At 36.1% G+C, this 13,763-nt stretch overlaps 1 protein-coding gene across 4 annotated transcripts in view; it reads left to right on the plus strand.

The window, feature by feature from the left end:
- The window catches only part of LOC104600147 (serine/threonine-protein kinase STY46-like), a 67,819-nt gene that overhangs the window by 39,649 nt on the left and 14,407 nt on the right, over positions 1-13,763 (plus strand). For all 4 annotated transcript variants that reach the window (XM_088887703.1, XM_088887702.1, XM_088887701.1 and 1 more), the window contains 3 exons: positions 1,840-1,979; positions 2,059-2,166; positions 3,713-3,786. In XM_088887703.1, coding sequence (XP_088743829.1) covers positions 1,840-1,979; positions 2,059-2,166; positions 3,713-3,786 — 322 coding nt within the window. The remainder of the gene's footprint in view (positions 1-1,839; positions 1,980-2,058; positions 2,167-3,712; positions 3,787-13,763) is intronic.

The following is a 13,763-nucleotide window of genomic DNA, read 5'->3' on the forward strand; positions in this document are numbered from 1 at the left end:
ACAACACCACTTCTTGGCAATATCCAGCCAGATTTAAACTCTCCAAACCCTCTACCAACTAGGCCAGAGATCCTCTGAGCTATAGAGAACCTATCTCTCCATACACTCTCTTAATCTAAGGGTGTATGGGAAAAGAGGAAGAAGAAAAAAGGAAGAAAGAGGCCTGCTCTGATACCAAGATGTAAATTTGAAAATTAGAGAGAAAAAGGAAGAAGAGAAGTAAGAGCAGCAGTACAAGAGAAGAAGATGGCGAAAAGAGGAGGAAGAAGAAGAAAGGTTCGAATTATTCTTCCTTTTCTTCTCTAATCCCTTTTATTAAGAATTAATGTTAAAGTAATTACAAGTATGCCCTTAAGTGGGTGGCCAGCTAGGCAGTAACATAAAGAGATCAAACAAAAAGAAATAACAGGCCCATTAAGAGAGGCCCATTAGCTAACAAGAAAAAGAAAAGATATTACAAGAGCAGATACTAGGACTCATTCGGCCCAGTCTCTTTACACTTTTCATTGCTGTAATCCATAGCTGCAAGTGTCTCAGCCTTTAAGGAATCTCCCACCCCTATTGGTCCAGAAAACATAGCTAACAGATTCCCTTGTTCATCTCTTATTGCTCCCCCTATTCCGGATGGCCCTGGACTACCCATACTGCTGCCATCAAAATTCAGTTTAGTAAAGCCATGAGGTGGAGGAATCCAGCAAGAGCTTGAGGCCTTCTTAGCTGAAGCTAATTTTGTGATCCCCTTCCAGTTTCTTAGCAACTCATCAACTGAGAATTCTGCAAACAATGCCAAAGTTTTCAACCAATGCATCACCCTAATATGGATGACCTCCAATATTACTTCCAAGCTTCTCTCCTTTTTTGAAAAGATCCGTGAATTCCTCTCCTCCCAAACAGTCCAACAAACTGCAGCCCTAATACATCTCCACATAATCTTGGCCCTTTTTGTTGGCCAATTCGGCATGGAAGTGAATAAGCTTTGCACATTCAAAGGGGGGGTCCACCTGCACCCAAACAAAGAAGTAAACCATTCCCAAATGACTTTAGTAAACCGACAGGAAATTAGTAAATGGTATCCAGACTCACCATCAGCTTTCAGAGAGCACACCAGTGAGGAGACAAACAACTATTGGGTCTTTTTCTTGAAGTAAATCTCCTGTATTAACTAGTGAGGAGACAAACAACTGTTTGACAAGTTTTCAATGTAGGCATATCCTAGTGTTTCAAATTAATGAATATCATTTTTTTGCATCCAATATTTTGATCTGACCCAACTGGTGCTTCTGATATTTATGTCATCAAAATAAAAAAAGGGTGAAAGAACTATAACGTAGCCCTGAAAATCAATAGACTTGGTTTAATTTTCACTCAATTGATATTGTGCAGAGGTGCCTTTCAACTAATCATATTTTTGGTTGCTCCAAGAAAGAACATATCTGATACTCTTATTGCTTTTCTTTCTTTGCCTATGTATTCTTTGCCTATCTTCCAAAATTTCTTCTTCGATTAGCATCTGGGAAAAGAAATTGTGTTAGCATTTGGTTTTCCTGTACACCATAATGTCTACATTTCATGTATTGTTTCTATCACTGAGAAACATGTTCTCTTTGGGACACAAAGTTTATTCTTTCTCCCAATTCATTGGTCAAGAATACATTTATTGTTTCTTCTTTCTATTTTATTGCCTGAAGTTCCATTACATGCACCTCTTAAAAACACTGAAGCTGCATTCTTCTTTCCACTTCTTATCCTTGTGGTGGTGTCCCTTGATGGGTCTTAGCTAAGTTTATAGAAGGCATAAATAGAAATAATATTACCTCAGTCCTTTCTTCTAAACCATAGGGCTCGTGGTCTGGTTCATCACCTTCCAATTCAGTCATAGAGAAGGCGTTAGCAAACCAACCAAAGTCTGGTGAATGGGAGATTGATAAAAGATTTTTGAAGCTAGGAGAAAAAATCGCTTCTGGATCTTGTGGAGATTTGTAAGTTCAGACTGATATTATTATGATTTGCTACTTCTGCTGATTTCTGTTGCTAACATCACCTTAACATTGATGCAAGATATCGTGGAGTTTACTCGGGTGAGGATGTTGCTGTTAAAGTGCTTAGATCTGGACATCTAAATGAAACTTTGGAGATAGAGTTTGATCAAGAAGTACGGATCCTAAGGTAAAAAATAAATAAAACTTATCAAGTTACTAAGTTATTAGTTCTCAGTTCTAATAACTGTTGTGCTTTCAGAGAACATGTGAAATTCTATCAAGTTTTTAATGCACAACTATCCAATAAGTTTCTTTTTTATCAGTAGCAGTCAAGAGAATTTTATTAATACTTATGAATAGAATTTACAGATTACAAGAAGGTTGGGAAGTCCGGAATGGGTGATAGATCACCTCGCCCTCAATCAATTAATACATTACAATTCAGCCCAGTAAAGTCTTTCCTACTTGCACCCTATTTTGCGAAAGCATCAGAGAACCCATTGGCTGATCTATGAACCCAACGGAAATTTGAATTCAGGTCAATTTCCAGCTGTCTGATTTCCCTCATGTAAATCCTGAATTGCCAATATTCTTTGCTTTTTTTGTGTCATCCAGCCTACCGCTATCTTAGTCACCTTCCACCACAATGTTCATTAGATTCAGCCACCCTCCACTGTAGCCAACAATTCTTCTCTCACCTCCTTGACCTCCTGGGCCTGAATATAACATCATGATAGACCCATTATGCTCTCTCAAAACCCCTCCAAAACTTGTCAACTCCAAATACCTTAAGCAGTAGCCATCAAAATTTAATTTTATATAATTAGGTCTAGGAGGGACCAATGTGGTTGTGGAAAGGATCTCAAAGTTGAAGGCGAAGCTATCCAATACCACTCTCTACACTGATTTGGATTAGCTGAATTGTGTAGTGGGCTGTGGAACCTTTGCTCAATGCACTGTTTGATCTCTTCCTTAAGCAGCAACCTTTGCTCAATGCACTGTTTGATCTCTTCCTTCTTTTTTCTTTATAAACTTTCAGATGTTTGACGGGAATTTTTCTTGACACTTTACATTCTTCAAATAAAGCCCTAAGAAGTCAAAAAATTTAACTTTATATGAGGATTCCCCTGTAGAAAAATTCTCCTGGAAACATGATCTTAGATTATGGATTGCCCTCACTGTCTTGCTATAATTAAATGAATTAAGTCAAACTAGTTATGTAGTCCACTCAATTGAGGTTTTTTTTTTTTTCCTCCGTTTTTCCGGTCAGTAGCTAAGCCATTTCTTGATGGTTTCTAATATGCAATTGGAGAAGATTGACAACTAAAATCATTAAAACCTTTAGTCAGTCATCTTTTTTGTCCCAAATACTCAATTGTTGCCAAAAACCTTTAATTTGGATTAAAGGTGGTTGACAAAGGACATGGAAGTGAGGCTTCATTGGGTCAAAAGAAGTGCTAATTCTTTAGCTGATGCCTTAGCCAAACAAGGGGTGGGGAGAGATCAACTCTTTTGGGCTGGCACAATTGTAAGAAAAAAGGAAGAGCTTTCTGAGAGAGAGAGAGAGAGAAGCAGTTTTATCTCTCTTTGTTTGTATTTTCAATCTGTACTCACTGTTTATATTTCTTTATTAATAAAACTCACAGTTATTGATCAACCAAAAAAAAGATGGATTTTGTATTCCATCTGATATATTAACTATTCCTTGTTTTTCCCCCATGTAAATGTCACAGGGAGGTTCAGCATAGGAATGTTGTTCGGTTTATTGGAGCATGCACAAAACGTCCAGAACTGTGCATAGTGACAGGTACAAACTTTGTTTGGCATAATTAAGGTTTTCTATTTTGTCTTGATGGTTTCATATGGAAATCTCCCCACCCTCTCCAAACCCTCAACAAAGGTTTCCTAGAATTGGGCACACTATTTGAATGTCTGAATGTTTCTTTTCCGTCTTTATGGTGGAATTTGTTGAACCTTAATCCACATAATTTGAGATTGGTATTTCAAAAATGTGGTTTCCTGTGATGTTGATTATGTATGCGTAATAATGTCAACTAAAACTCAAATTAAGACCAATTCTTTATGCAACTGATTTCACTTTACGTAACATAAATGAGACTTATCTATGCAAGTTTCTAGCTTTGGAGCATTTCATTTAGGGCACATCTGTAGGATGCAGTCCTATAGGGGTTCCAAATGGATCAGGTAAGGGTTGAAGCTTTTTAGCCATATAGTTTAAGAAAGCAGAAAGAAAGGGCAGCAGTGGCTTCCACTTCTTCTCAAAAGAGTAGAATACAAGTTAGTTGGATACCCCCTCTGGAGGGTGCTGTGAAATTGAACTTAGATGGGAGTAGTCAAGGGAACCCATGACCCTTGGGCATAGGAGGGATTTTGAGAGATAAGGATAGCAACATTCTTTCCTTATTCTCAGGACCAGTGGGAGTTGGAGACACTACAAGGGCTGAGATACTAGCAGCACTATAAGGAATACGGCTTGCTAACCAACTCGGAGTGGAGAATTTGTTAGTTGAGGGAGACTCTAAGGTGGTTGTGAGTTGGTTGTCGAATCCGGATACTGTTAATTAGGATTTTAGGGATCTCTTATGAAGAGTTGGATGGCTTACAAGAAACATGTCAGTTTTCAGTGGGTTAGCAGGTCAGCAAATATTTTGGCTGATTCTCTTGCTAAACAAGGGGTTTCAAGGGCTTCTTTGTATTGGGCTACTTTGTAAACTGATTTCTATTTAGTGTGAGTTTTTGCTTTCATCCTTAAAGAGGAGGTCGCAACTCATGCCTCTTCTTAGGTGTTTGTATGCTCACTTTTTCTCTATTAAAGATAATTTCATTCATTTATCAAAAAAAAAAAAAAAGAATGAAAGAGATTCTAGGGCATACAAAGACACTTAAAGAATATAATTATTAGGCTGTATAACCAATACTATCCAAGGTGGAAAACCAGAATATTTACTAAGAAAATAAGCAAAGCACTCAGAGCATGGATCCTTTCATTGCTTGTGAGGCTAAAATTTGCTTCTTTGTTTTTCCCTTGGGCTACATGTCATTGGATGTGGAAGATAATTTCCAAATGGTGATAAGGTTGTTGAGAGGAGGTGATGGGCTTTAGGTTTTTTGACATCATGCTAGAGAGGTTAGGACCCTAGCTTCAAAATTGTTATTCCTTCCGCTGGGATCGTACAACTGCTAACTCAGAGTTAGATGTCTATGGAAGGGGTCACTCGAAGTTGTAGAGTGATTGGGCCAAATGGGCCTTAGTTTTTATTTATTTATTAGTAGCTTTATTTCTACTGTACTGGGCCTTCTTTATGGGCCTCATTACTTATTCTTTTTTATGTTCTTTGAGTCATCCACCCAACTAGGGCCACTCATGTAACGTTACATCTTTTATTATTCAGCACATTCTCTTCCCTTTTCTTCCATTCTCTCTTCCTCTAAATCTCCATCAGAACTTCTCTTTCTTTCATTCTTAATTCTTCTTTCTTCTATTTTTCAGATTTATTGCTGGTGTGATTTGCAACTTGGTATCAGTTCCCATCTTCTTTAATTTCTTTTTTTATTCCCATACATAGTGTGTATGGAGAATTGATTGGCAGCTTATAGAGCCCAGTTTGGGAGGGTTTTTGGAAAGGAATTTACCCTTAGTTTGAGGCCAAGACAGGTTCTTAGGAAATTTCTCGAAACCCTAGATAACTAGAGAATCTGAATTAAGGGTTCTAGAGACACTTTGAAGTTGGTGCTTGGGGCTTGAAGGGAAGCTTTTTGATCTTCTTTGAGATCAGTCTAGGTTGGAAAGAGTTTTGGAGTCCTTGGTAGGAGCGGCTAGACATTCTCTCCTCCTGGGTTGTCGGGTCCTATGAAACCCTAGTTTTGGGTGGTTGAGTAGTAGTTTTGGCTTCATGTCAGTGATTCTTGATTAGTAATATCCTATTTTAATTTTCATTTGTTTCCATTTAGGGCTTCCTTGTTTGCTCTGATGTTTGACATTTAAAAGTGCAATAATTACATTAAGAGGTATATTGATATTGGTGAACTTTTCTTTCCTCTGAACTCTGAATGCAAATAATGTTGTTCTGAATTCTGAATTCTGAACTCTGAAAGTTGTCAAATATTCATTTTAACCCCATATATGAGAATTTTTTTTTGTCTATGTAATTCAATAAAAAAATAATTATAATTATCACGATTAATAATTAGTAAATAATAAATAATAAATAATAATAAATAATAATAATTATTATTTAATAATTGATCATTCTTAATTAATAATCATTAATATAATATTTGATAATTAATATTTAATTAATAATTAATTTTTAACTAATACTAATTATTTTAATAATTAATTACAATAATTATTAATTATTGTGAATTAGTAATTAATAATTAATTATAATAATAATTATTTAATAATTAATTGTTATAATACTAATTATTATCATAATTCATTAACAACATTAAAAATTAAAAATTATGACTTAATTTTTATTAATTAATTATTAAATTTTCGTAATTCAATAAAGAAATAATATTAAAAATTTTTATAATGATTAATAGCTAATTAATATTTAATGTTAACGATTTTAATAATTAATAATTATTAATTAATACTAATGAATAGAATAGTTAATGATTAATTGACAACTAATAGTTAATAATTAATTAAAATTTAATTTATAACTAATACTAATTATTAGATTAATTAATTAAGAATTAAAATTAGTAATTATGAATTAATAATTAATTATAATGAATTAATAGTAATTAATAATTCATAATTATGGTTATTATTAAATAATTGTTAACTTTTTGTAATTGAATAAAGAAATAATATTAAAATTTGTTATATTGATTAATAATTAATTAATCTTTAATAATAATGATTATAATAATTAAAAATTATGCTTTATTTAATAATAATTACTAATTATGAATAACAATAACAATTATTATTGCATATTATTAGTAATAATTAATTAATATTTAATAATAATGATTATAGTAATTAATAATTATGCTTTATTTAATAATAATTACTAATTATGAATAACAATAACAATTATTATTATTGCATATGAGGTCATTGAGTTATAAGGAGAAGTGTTTTGTATTTTGGGGGTAACATTGGAAAACAAAAAAATGTAAGATTCCCCTTTAAGAGATAAGAGGAAATGAACAACCATTTTCCTCTTAAAGTTGTAAGGTTCCTCTTAAGAGGTAAGAGTTAAGAGGAAACAAACAGGTAGCCAATGGAGCAAATAGGAGGTGAGACAAAATATCCCATAGTAAAGCTGGATGGAACAAATTTTTTGGTATGGTCTCAGTCTACAAAGATTCATGTCTATTGTAAAGGGAATTGAGGGTACATCACCGGGAGCTGGAAAATTACGCAGTAGTAGGCTGGTTAGTAAGTTCCATGCAACCTCATATTAGCTAGCGTTTCTTGTGGATGGATACTGTGAAGGAGGTGTGGGATAGTGTTACGGAAACCTATTCCTAGAAGTTGAATGTTGCTAGGGCCTACAAACTAAAGAATGATGTGAACAATCTAAGACAAGGGGAGAAGCCCTTAGTTGTTTACTTGTCCATGCTAAAATCTCTTTGGCAGGAGATTGACCTTATGGAGACTTTTGTGTGGGGGTGCACAAAAGATGTTGAGACATATAGGAAGTTAGTGGAGAGAATATGGGTCTTCGAGTTATAAACCAGGCTTAATCTTGAATATGATATTGTGGGACAAAACGTTTTAACAAAAGATGAGGTGACCCTGTCTCAAGCCTATGCTATGATTAGTAGTGAGGAGAGTAGGAGACTGGTTCAGTTTGTGGAACCTCAAGTTGACCACTATGCTAATGCCAAGATGAAACCAAAGGTTAATATTGGGAAGAAGGATGTTGTGTGTGAATACTGTGAGAAGCATAGGCACACTAAGTACACATGCTGGAAGTTGCATCTAGAGCTCGTGCCTTATGTAGCCACTTCTTCACAGTGTGAACATGGACCAAATGTTGAGAAATTTGTGGGGGAATTGCTTGCAGCTACTAGGGCTAAATATGAGAAATATGGCCGAATAATCAATGATTTGGAGTCTACGGCTGTAGCACCTACTTCTTTAAAGACCAATTCCTCTTCTGCTTATGCACACTTAGGTATTTGTGCCACTACAAATCATACTACTGTTTTAGGTAATTGTAAAATCCCTTCAATAATAAACTTTGGTGCTTTTGAGCATATTACTAGTGTTTTCCATTTATTCACTACCTACCAACTTCTATCTAGTTGAAATAAAATATCCCTTGTTGATGACCCTCTTGCTCTTATCACAGGCAAGGGAGACATCAAAACCTCACACTCCCATTATACTTTGTTCATCATGTACCTAGGCTTAATACCAATTTACTTTCAAATAGTAATTTGACTAAATCCTTGAATTGTAGCGTAACCTTTTTCCCTTCTCATTATGTTTTTCAAGACATGAAATCTCAAAAGGTGATTGGGAGTGGTCATGAGGAGAATAGGATATACTTGTTAGACATGTCTAAGCAAAGCCAAGTACAACCTCAAAGAACATCCTTTGTTTCAGTCTTTTAGAGCCAATTACTTGTATTATGTTATGTCATTATCATTTGGGTCATCTGTCGTTTTCTTCATTAAGTTTGTTATTTCCAACATTATTTAAGGAATAAGTCTATCAAGTCTACATTGCGAGTCTTGCGAATCTTGCGAATCTATATTGTTCACTTTGATGTGTGGAGGCTCTACCATTTTCCTTGTGGGTGGCTATAAATGTTTCATTCTGTTTATTGATGATTTCTCACGGTATACCTGGATCTATCTTATGTGCTCTCGTGCTGAGATGCCTAAACTTGTGCAAAAGTTCTGTGAATATATTATTCACCCAGTTTGATACCTGATCAAAATATTATGATCAAACAATGCTAAGGAATATATTGAGAAGGATCTTACCTCCTATTTTGAAAAGTTTGAGGTTGTTCATTAAAGCTTTTGTGCTTGTACTCCACAACAAAATGGAGTAGCAGAGAGGAAAAATAGACATATTGTGGAAGTTGTGAGGAGTATTTTTTTCACTACCCATGTCACTATGAGATTTTGGGGTGATGCAGTCATAACAACCACCTCTCATTAACCACATGCCTTCTCAAGTCTTCTTTTGGTGTCCTCTTTCTAGATGCTGATATCTTTTCCATTCCTTTATTTATCTTTAGTTGCACTTGCTATGTACACATTCCTAGTTCCAAGAGACACAAGTTTGAACCTAAGACTCGGAAGTGTATCTTCCTTGGTTATGCCTCCACATAGAAGGGTTATTGTTGTTTTCATCACATCAGTGGCACCCAGTTTGTTTCTATGGGTGTCACTTTTGTAGAGACTTGGAGTTACTTCTGTTAGCAGAACATATTTAGAATGACAAATAATCTAAGAAAAGAAGAAGAAGAGAGAAGAGAAAAGAAGAGAAGACTATGGGGATACCTTAAACAGTGCAAAGGGGGCTGTGTATTATGTTAGTGCTACCTTAAACAATATCATTTATATGTGCTAACATCACATGAAGCAAAAAGACTAACTTGCCTTGTTGCCTATAACAGTACACTAACATCTAGAAAAGAAAACAAGAAAATAACACAATAGGTAACAAAATAACTCAATGAGTGGGATCACAAGTAGAAGTATCAAGTCTGCTCCATTGTATCACTATACTCCCCTGCAAGTTGGGAATAGATGTTGATCATTCCCAACTTGCACAAATCTGATTCCAATTTGACTTTGATGACTGCTTTGATAACGAGATCAACAAGTTGCATATCAGAGGCAACATATGCCAAGCATACATCTTGGAAGGAAACTTTCTCTTGGATGAAGTGACAGCCAACCTCAATATGCTTAGTTCTATCATGTTGGATTTGGTTGTGGGCAATATTAATGGCATCCCGATTATCAGGATACAACCTCAATGGCTTCTCATACTCAATTCCAAGTTCCTCAAGGAGAGATCTCAGCCATAAAACTTCAACCACGCCATGAGCCATAGATCTATACTCTGCCTCAGCACTTGAGCAAGCAACAACATTTTGTTTCTTGCTTCGCCATGACACTAAGTTACCTCCAACAAAAGCACAGTACCTTGAAGTTGATCTCCAATCATCAAACATCTGGCCCTATGAGCATCAATGTACACCTCTATCTTCATATGGCCATTATTCTTAAAGAGTATTCCATGACCTAGACATTTGTTCAAGTAAGTAAGGATTCTTTCCACAACAAGCATATGATTGGTTCTAGGAGAATGCATGTATTGGATGACAACACTAACAACATAAGAGATGCCAAGACATGTGAGACATAGGTAAAAGAGCTTTCCTATCAGTCATTGGTACATGGCTTTGTCTTCAAGAGGCTCACCCCCTTTTGTACTTATCTTATGATTCAACTTGATGGGTGTGTTTGCTAGTTTAACTCTTAGTTTTTAGTGTCCTTAAGGAGATCAAAGACATATTTCCTCTAGGAGATGAAGATATCATGTCTAGAGCAAGCCACCTCAATTCCCAAGAAATATTGTAGGTCACCTAAGTCTTTCACTTCAAATTCCTTACTAAGCAATTGCTTAAGTGAACCAATCTCATAAAATATCATTGCCTGTCACTACAATGTCATCAACATACACTACAAGAAGAGTTAAGCAAGCTTCACTTCTCCTAATGAAGAGAGTATGATTGGAGTGGGCTTGTACATAACTAAAGATTTGTAGATCCAATCTAAATCTATCAAACCAGGCTCTTGGAGATTGCTTTAAACCATATAAAGCTTTCCGTAATTTGCAGACTTTCTTCCCTACATCTTAATTATAAAATCTAGGAGGTAACTCCATATACACCTCCTCCTACAAATCACCATTAAGGAAAGCATTCTTGACATCTAGTTGGAACAAAGGACATGAAAATTTGCTGTAATGGATAACAAAACTCTAATGGTATTCATCTTGGCTACAAGTGCAAAGGTTTTTAGATAGTTAATGCCATAAGTTTAGGTATACCCATTTGCAACCAGTTGGGCTACCTTCAGCCGAACCATCTTTATTATGCTTCACAATAAACACCCATCTGCACCCAACCGACTTCTTCCCTTTTGGCTTGTTTATTACCTCCCAAGTCTCATTCTTAATGAGGGCATCCATCTCTTCCTCCATTGCATTCTTCCACTCAGGTACAACAAGAGCTACCTGGATAGTTCTAGGAATAGGTACAATAGAAATAGATTCCAAATAGGAGTTATAGGATGGTGAGAGATGGTCATAGGTGATGAACTAAGAGATGCAATGGGTAGTAGATGAAGTGCATCAGCGCTTCCCTTTGCAAATTGCAATGGGAAGATCGAGGTCATCTAGAAGTGGAGGAGGTAAGGAATCAAAAGGTGAGAGCGATCAATGATGTATCAATAGGCAAGGAGGTGGAAATACTTGAATCCGGAATTGCAATAGTGGCAAGAACTAGCCCTGACTGATCATGAGCACCAAAATCAACTCGCCTCCACCTCCTATGATAGACCCTCAACTCCTTACACCTTTGATAAGCACCCCCATTACACAACTCTCCTTCAAGAATAGGAATAGGCCAAGGAACTTGAAGACTAGGAGCATCCCTCTCACTACTCTCCCCCTGAGAAGAAACTCATAGGTAATAAGGTACTTACTCAAAGATAGTAACATCCATGGACACAAACCGAGAGCTAGAACGAAGATCATAGCAGCAATATCCCTTTTGATTTTGTGCATAATCGAGGAATATACATTTAGTAGCCTTAGGGTCAAACTTAGAATGATGGGGTCCCAAAACTTAAACAGAACATGTGCACCCAAAGACTTTAAGAGGGATGGTGAACAAATCTTTATTAGGATGCAATAATGTAAAAGGAGTTTTAATATCCAAAACACGAGAAGGAACTCGGTTGATGAGATACATAATTGTATAAATAGCAATCCCCCAAGAACGAATAGGGAGATTAAAATTCAACATAATGCTTCTTACAACTTCCAAGATATGTCTATTTTTTCTCTCAACCACCCCATTTTGCTGAGGTGTATGAGGACAAGTACTTTGGTGAATAACCCCATACTCAAGGAAATATGGATTCAAGTGTTTAGTGAAAAATTCCTTGGCATAATCAGATCTGAAAATTTTGATTCTAACTCCAAATTAAGTGAGAATCATTTGATGAAAAGCACGGGTCAAAGTGAGAACCTCATTATGAGAACACATAAGGTAAACCCATGAGAAACGAAAGTAATCATCAACAAACGGTAAGAAGCACTTATATCCCCCCATAGCTGAAATATGATATGGGCCCTGCACATCAGTATGCACAATTTCAAAAGGAACAATACTTCTTTATTACTCAAAAATTAGGTGATCTACAATGCTTTGCAAGTTCACAACTCTCACACCTTAAATTAGACATTTGAACTGACTTAAACAAAGTAGGAAACACACTTTTCAAAGACCTAAATGATTATGTCGAAGCATAAACTAATTCACAGGCTGAGAAACAAAGGACGTTACAACTCTTATATCACCTCCAGGTGGGTGCTCAAGCAGGTAGATTCCATTCGTTTCATGTCCAGTCCCAATCACCTTCCTAGTCACCAAATCTTGAAAAATACAATGGTTAGCTAAGAAAGTTATTGAGAAATTCTGATTTTTAGCAATGCCACTAATTGAAACTAAATTAGTGCTAAGTTTAGGTACATGTAAAACTAAGGACAAGGTAATGGCATCGAATACTCTGATATTTCCCTTGCCAGAAATTAGAACAAGAGAGCCATCGACTATAGATGCTTTATCTGCCTAAGGACAAATGATATGAAGTGAATAATGAAGACAAGCTAGTCATATGATCTAATGCACTGGAGTCCATAATCCAAGTGGGATTAGTGTTACTTGGAGTTGAAGCATGATAAGCAGTAGCTCTTGTACTTGAGTGGGCAAAAGCTAAAGTAGAGGATGGAGGAGTAGTGGTGGTAAAGGTAGGCTGAGATGATCCTATAATTCTAGCTTCATTCTCCAACTATGTCAAAGTTTCCCTAATTGTAGCTAAGGCCTCCAGAGAGGTAAATCTAGGTCCAAAAAGGGAAGAACCATCTGATGTAATAGCTGCATTTGCATTTCCCTTCTTATTCTTAAGTCTTTCTGGTATAAGATTAGGGTGAAGCTTCCAACAAGTGTCTTTAGTGTGTGTAGGTTTCTTGGAGTGCTTACAAAACACCCTTTTTTTTTCTTTATTCTTCATCTCTTTCTCCCTATCACCACCATGCTTTTGTCTTGCAGTTGTTAATGCTACCTATATAACTTTCCTCCTACTCTCTTCACTATGCACTAGGGAGTAGGCTTAGGACAAGGTAACACTTTCCTTAGTGAGAAGTTGCTGTCTAACAATGTCAAAATTAGAACCCAGACCCACATGACATTCAAAAACTTTGTTCATTTCCACCAACTTGTTATAAGTTGTTGCATCCTTATTGCTTTCCCACTCAATTGTTTCAAGATGATCCATCTCACGCCAAAATGGGTTTAGGAAAATTGCCTTGTCAATGCCCATAGACAATTGATGTGGCTAGGGCTTACGAGCTGAAACTGAAGTGAACAATCTAAAGCAGGGGGAGAAACTTGTTTCAATTTATTTCTCTACACTAAAATCTAAGCCCTAGCCACATCCCCTGTCTTTGCCCAAAGATAATTCCTGCTAATATGAGGTTGC

This window comes from Nelumbo nucifera, chromosome 5 (genome assembly GCF_055504915.1).
Source record: "Nelumbo nucifera cultivar China Antique chromosome 5, China Antique-T2T, whole genome shotgun sequence".
In the NCBI taxonomy this organism is placed as follows: domain Eukaryota; kingdom Viridiplantae; phylum Streptophyta; class Magnoliopsida; order Proteales; family Nelumbonaceae; genus Nelumbo; species Nelumbo nucifera.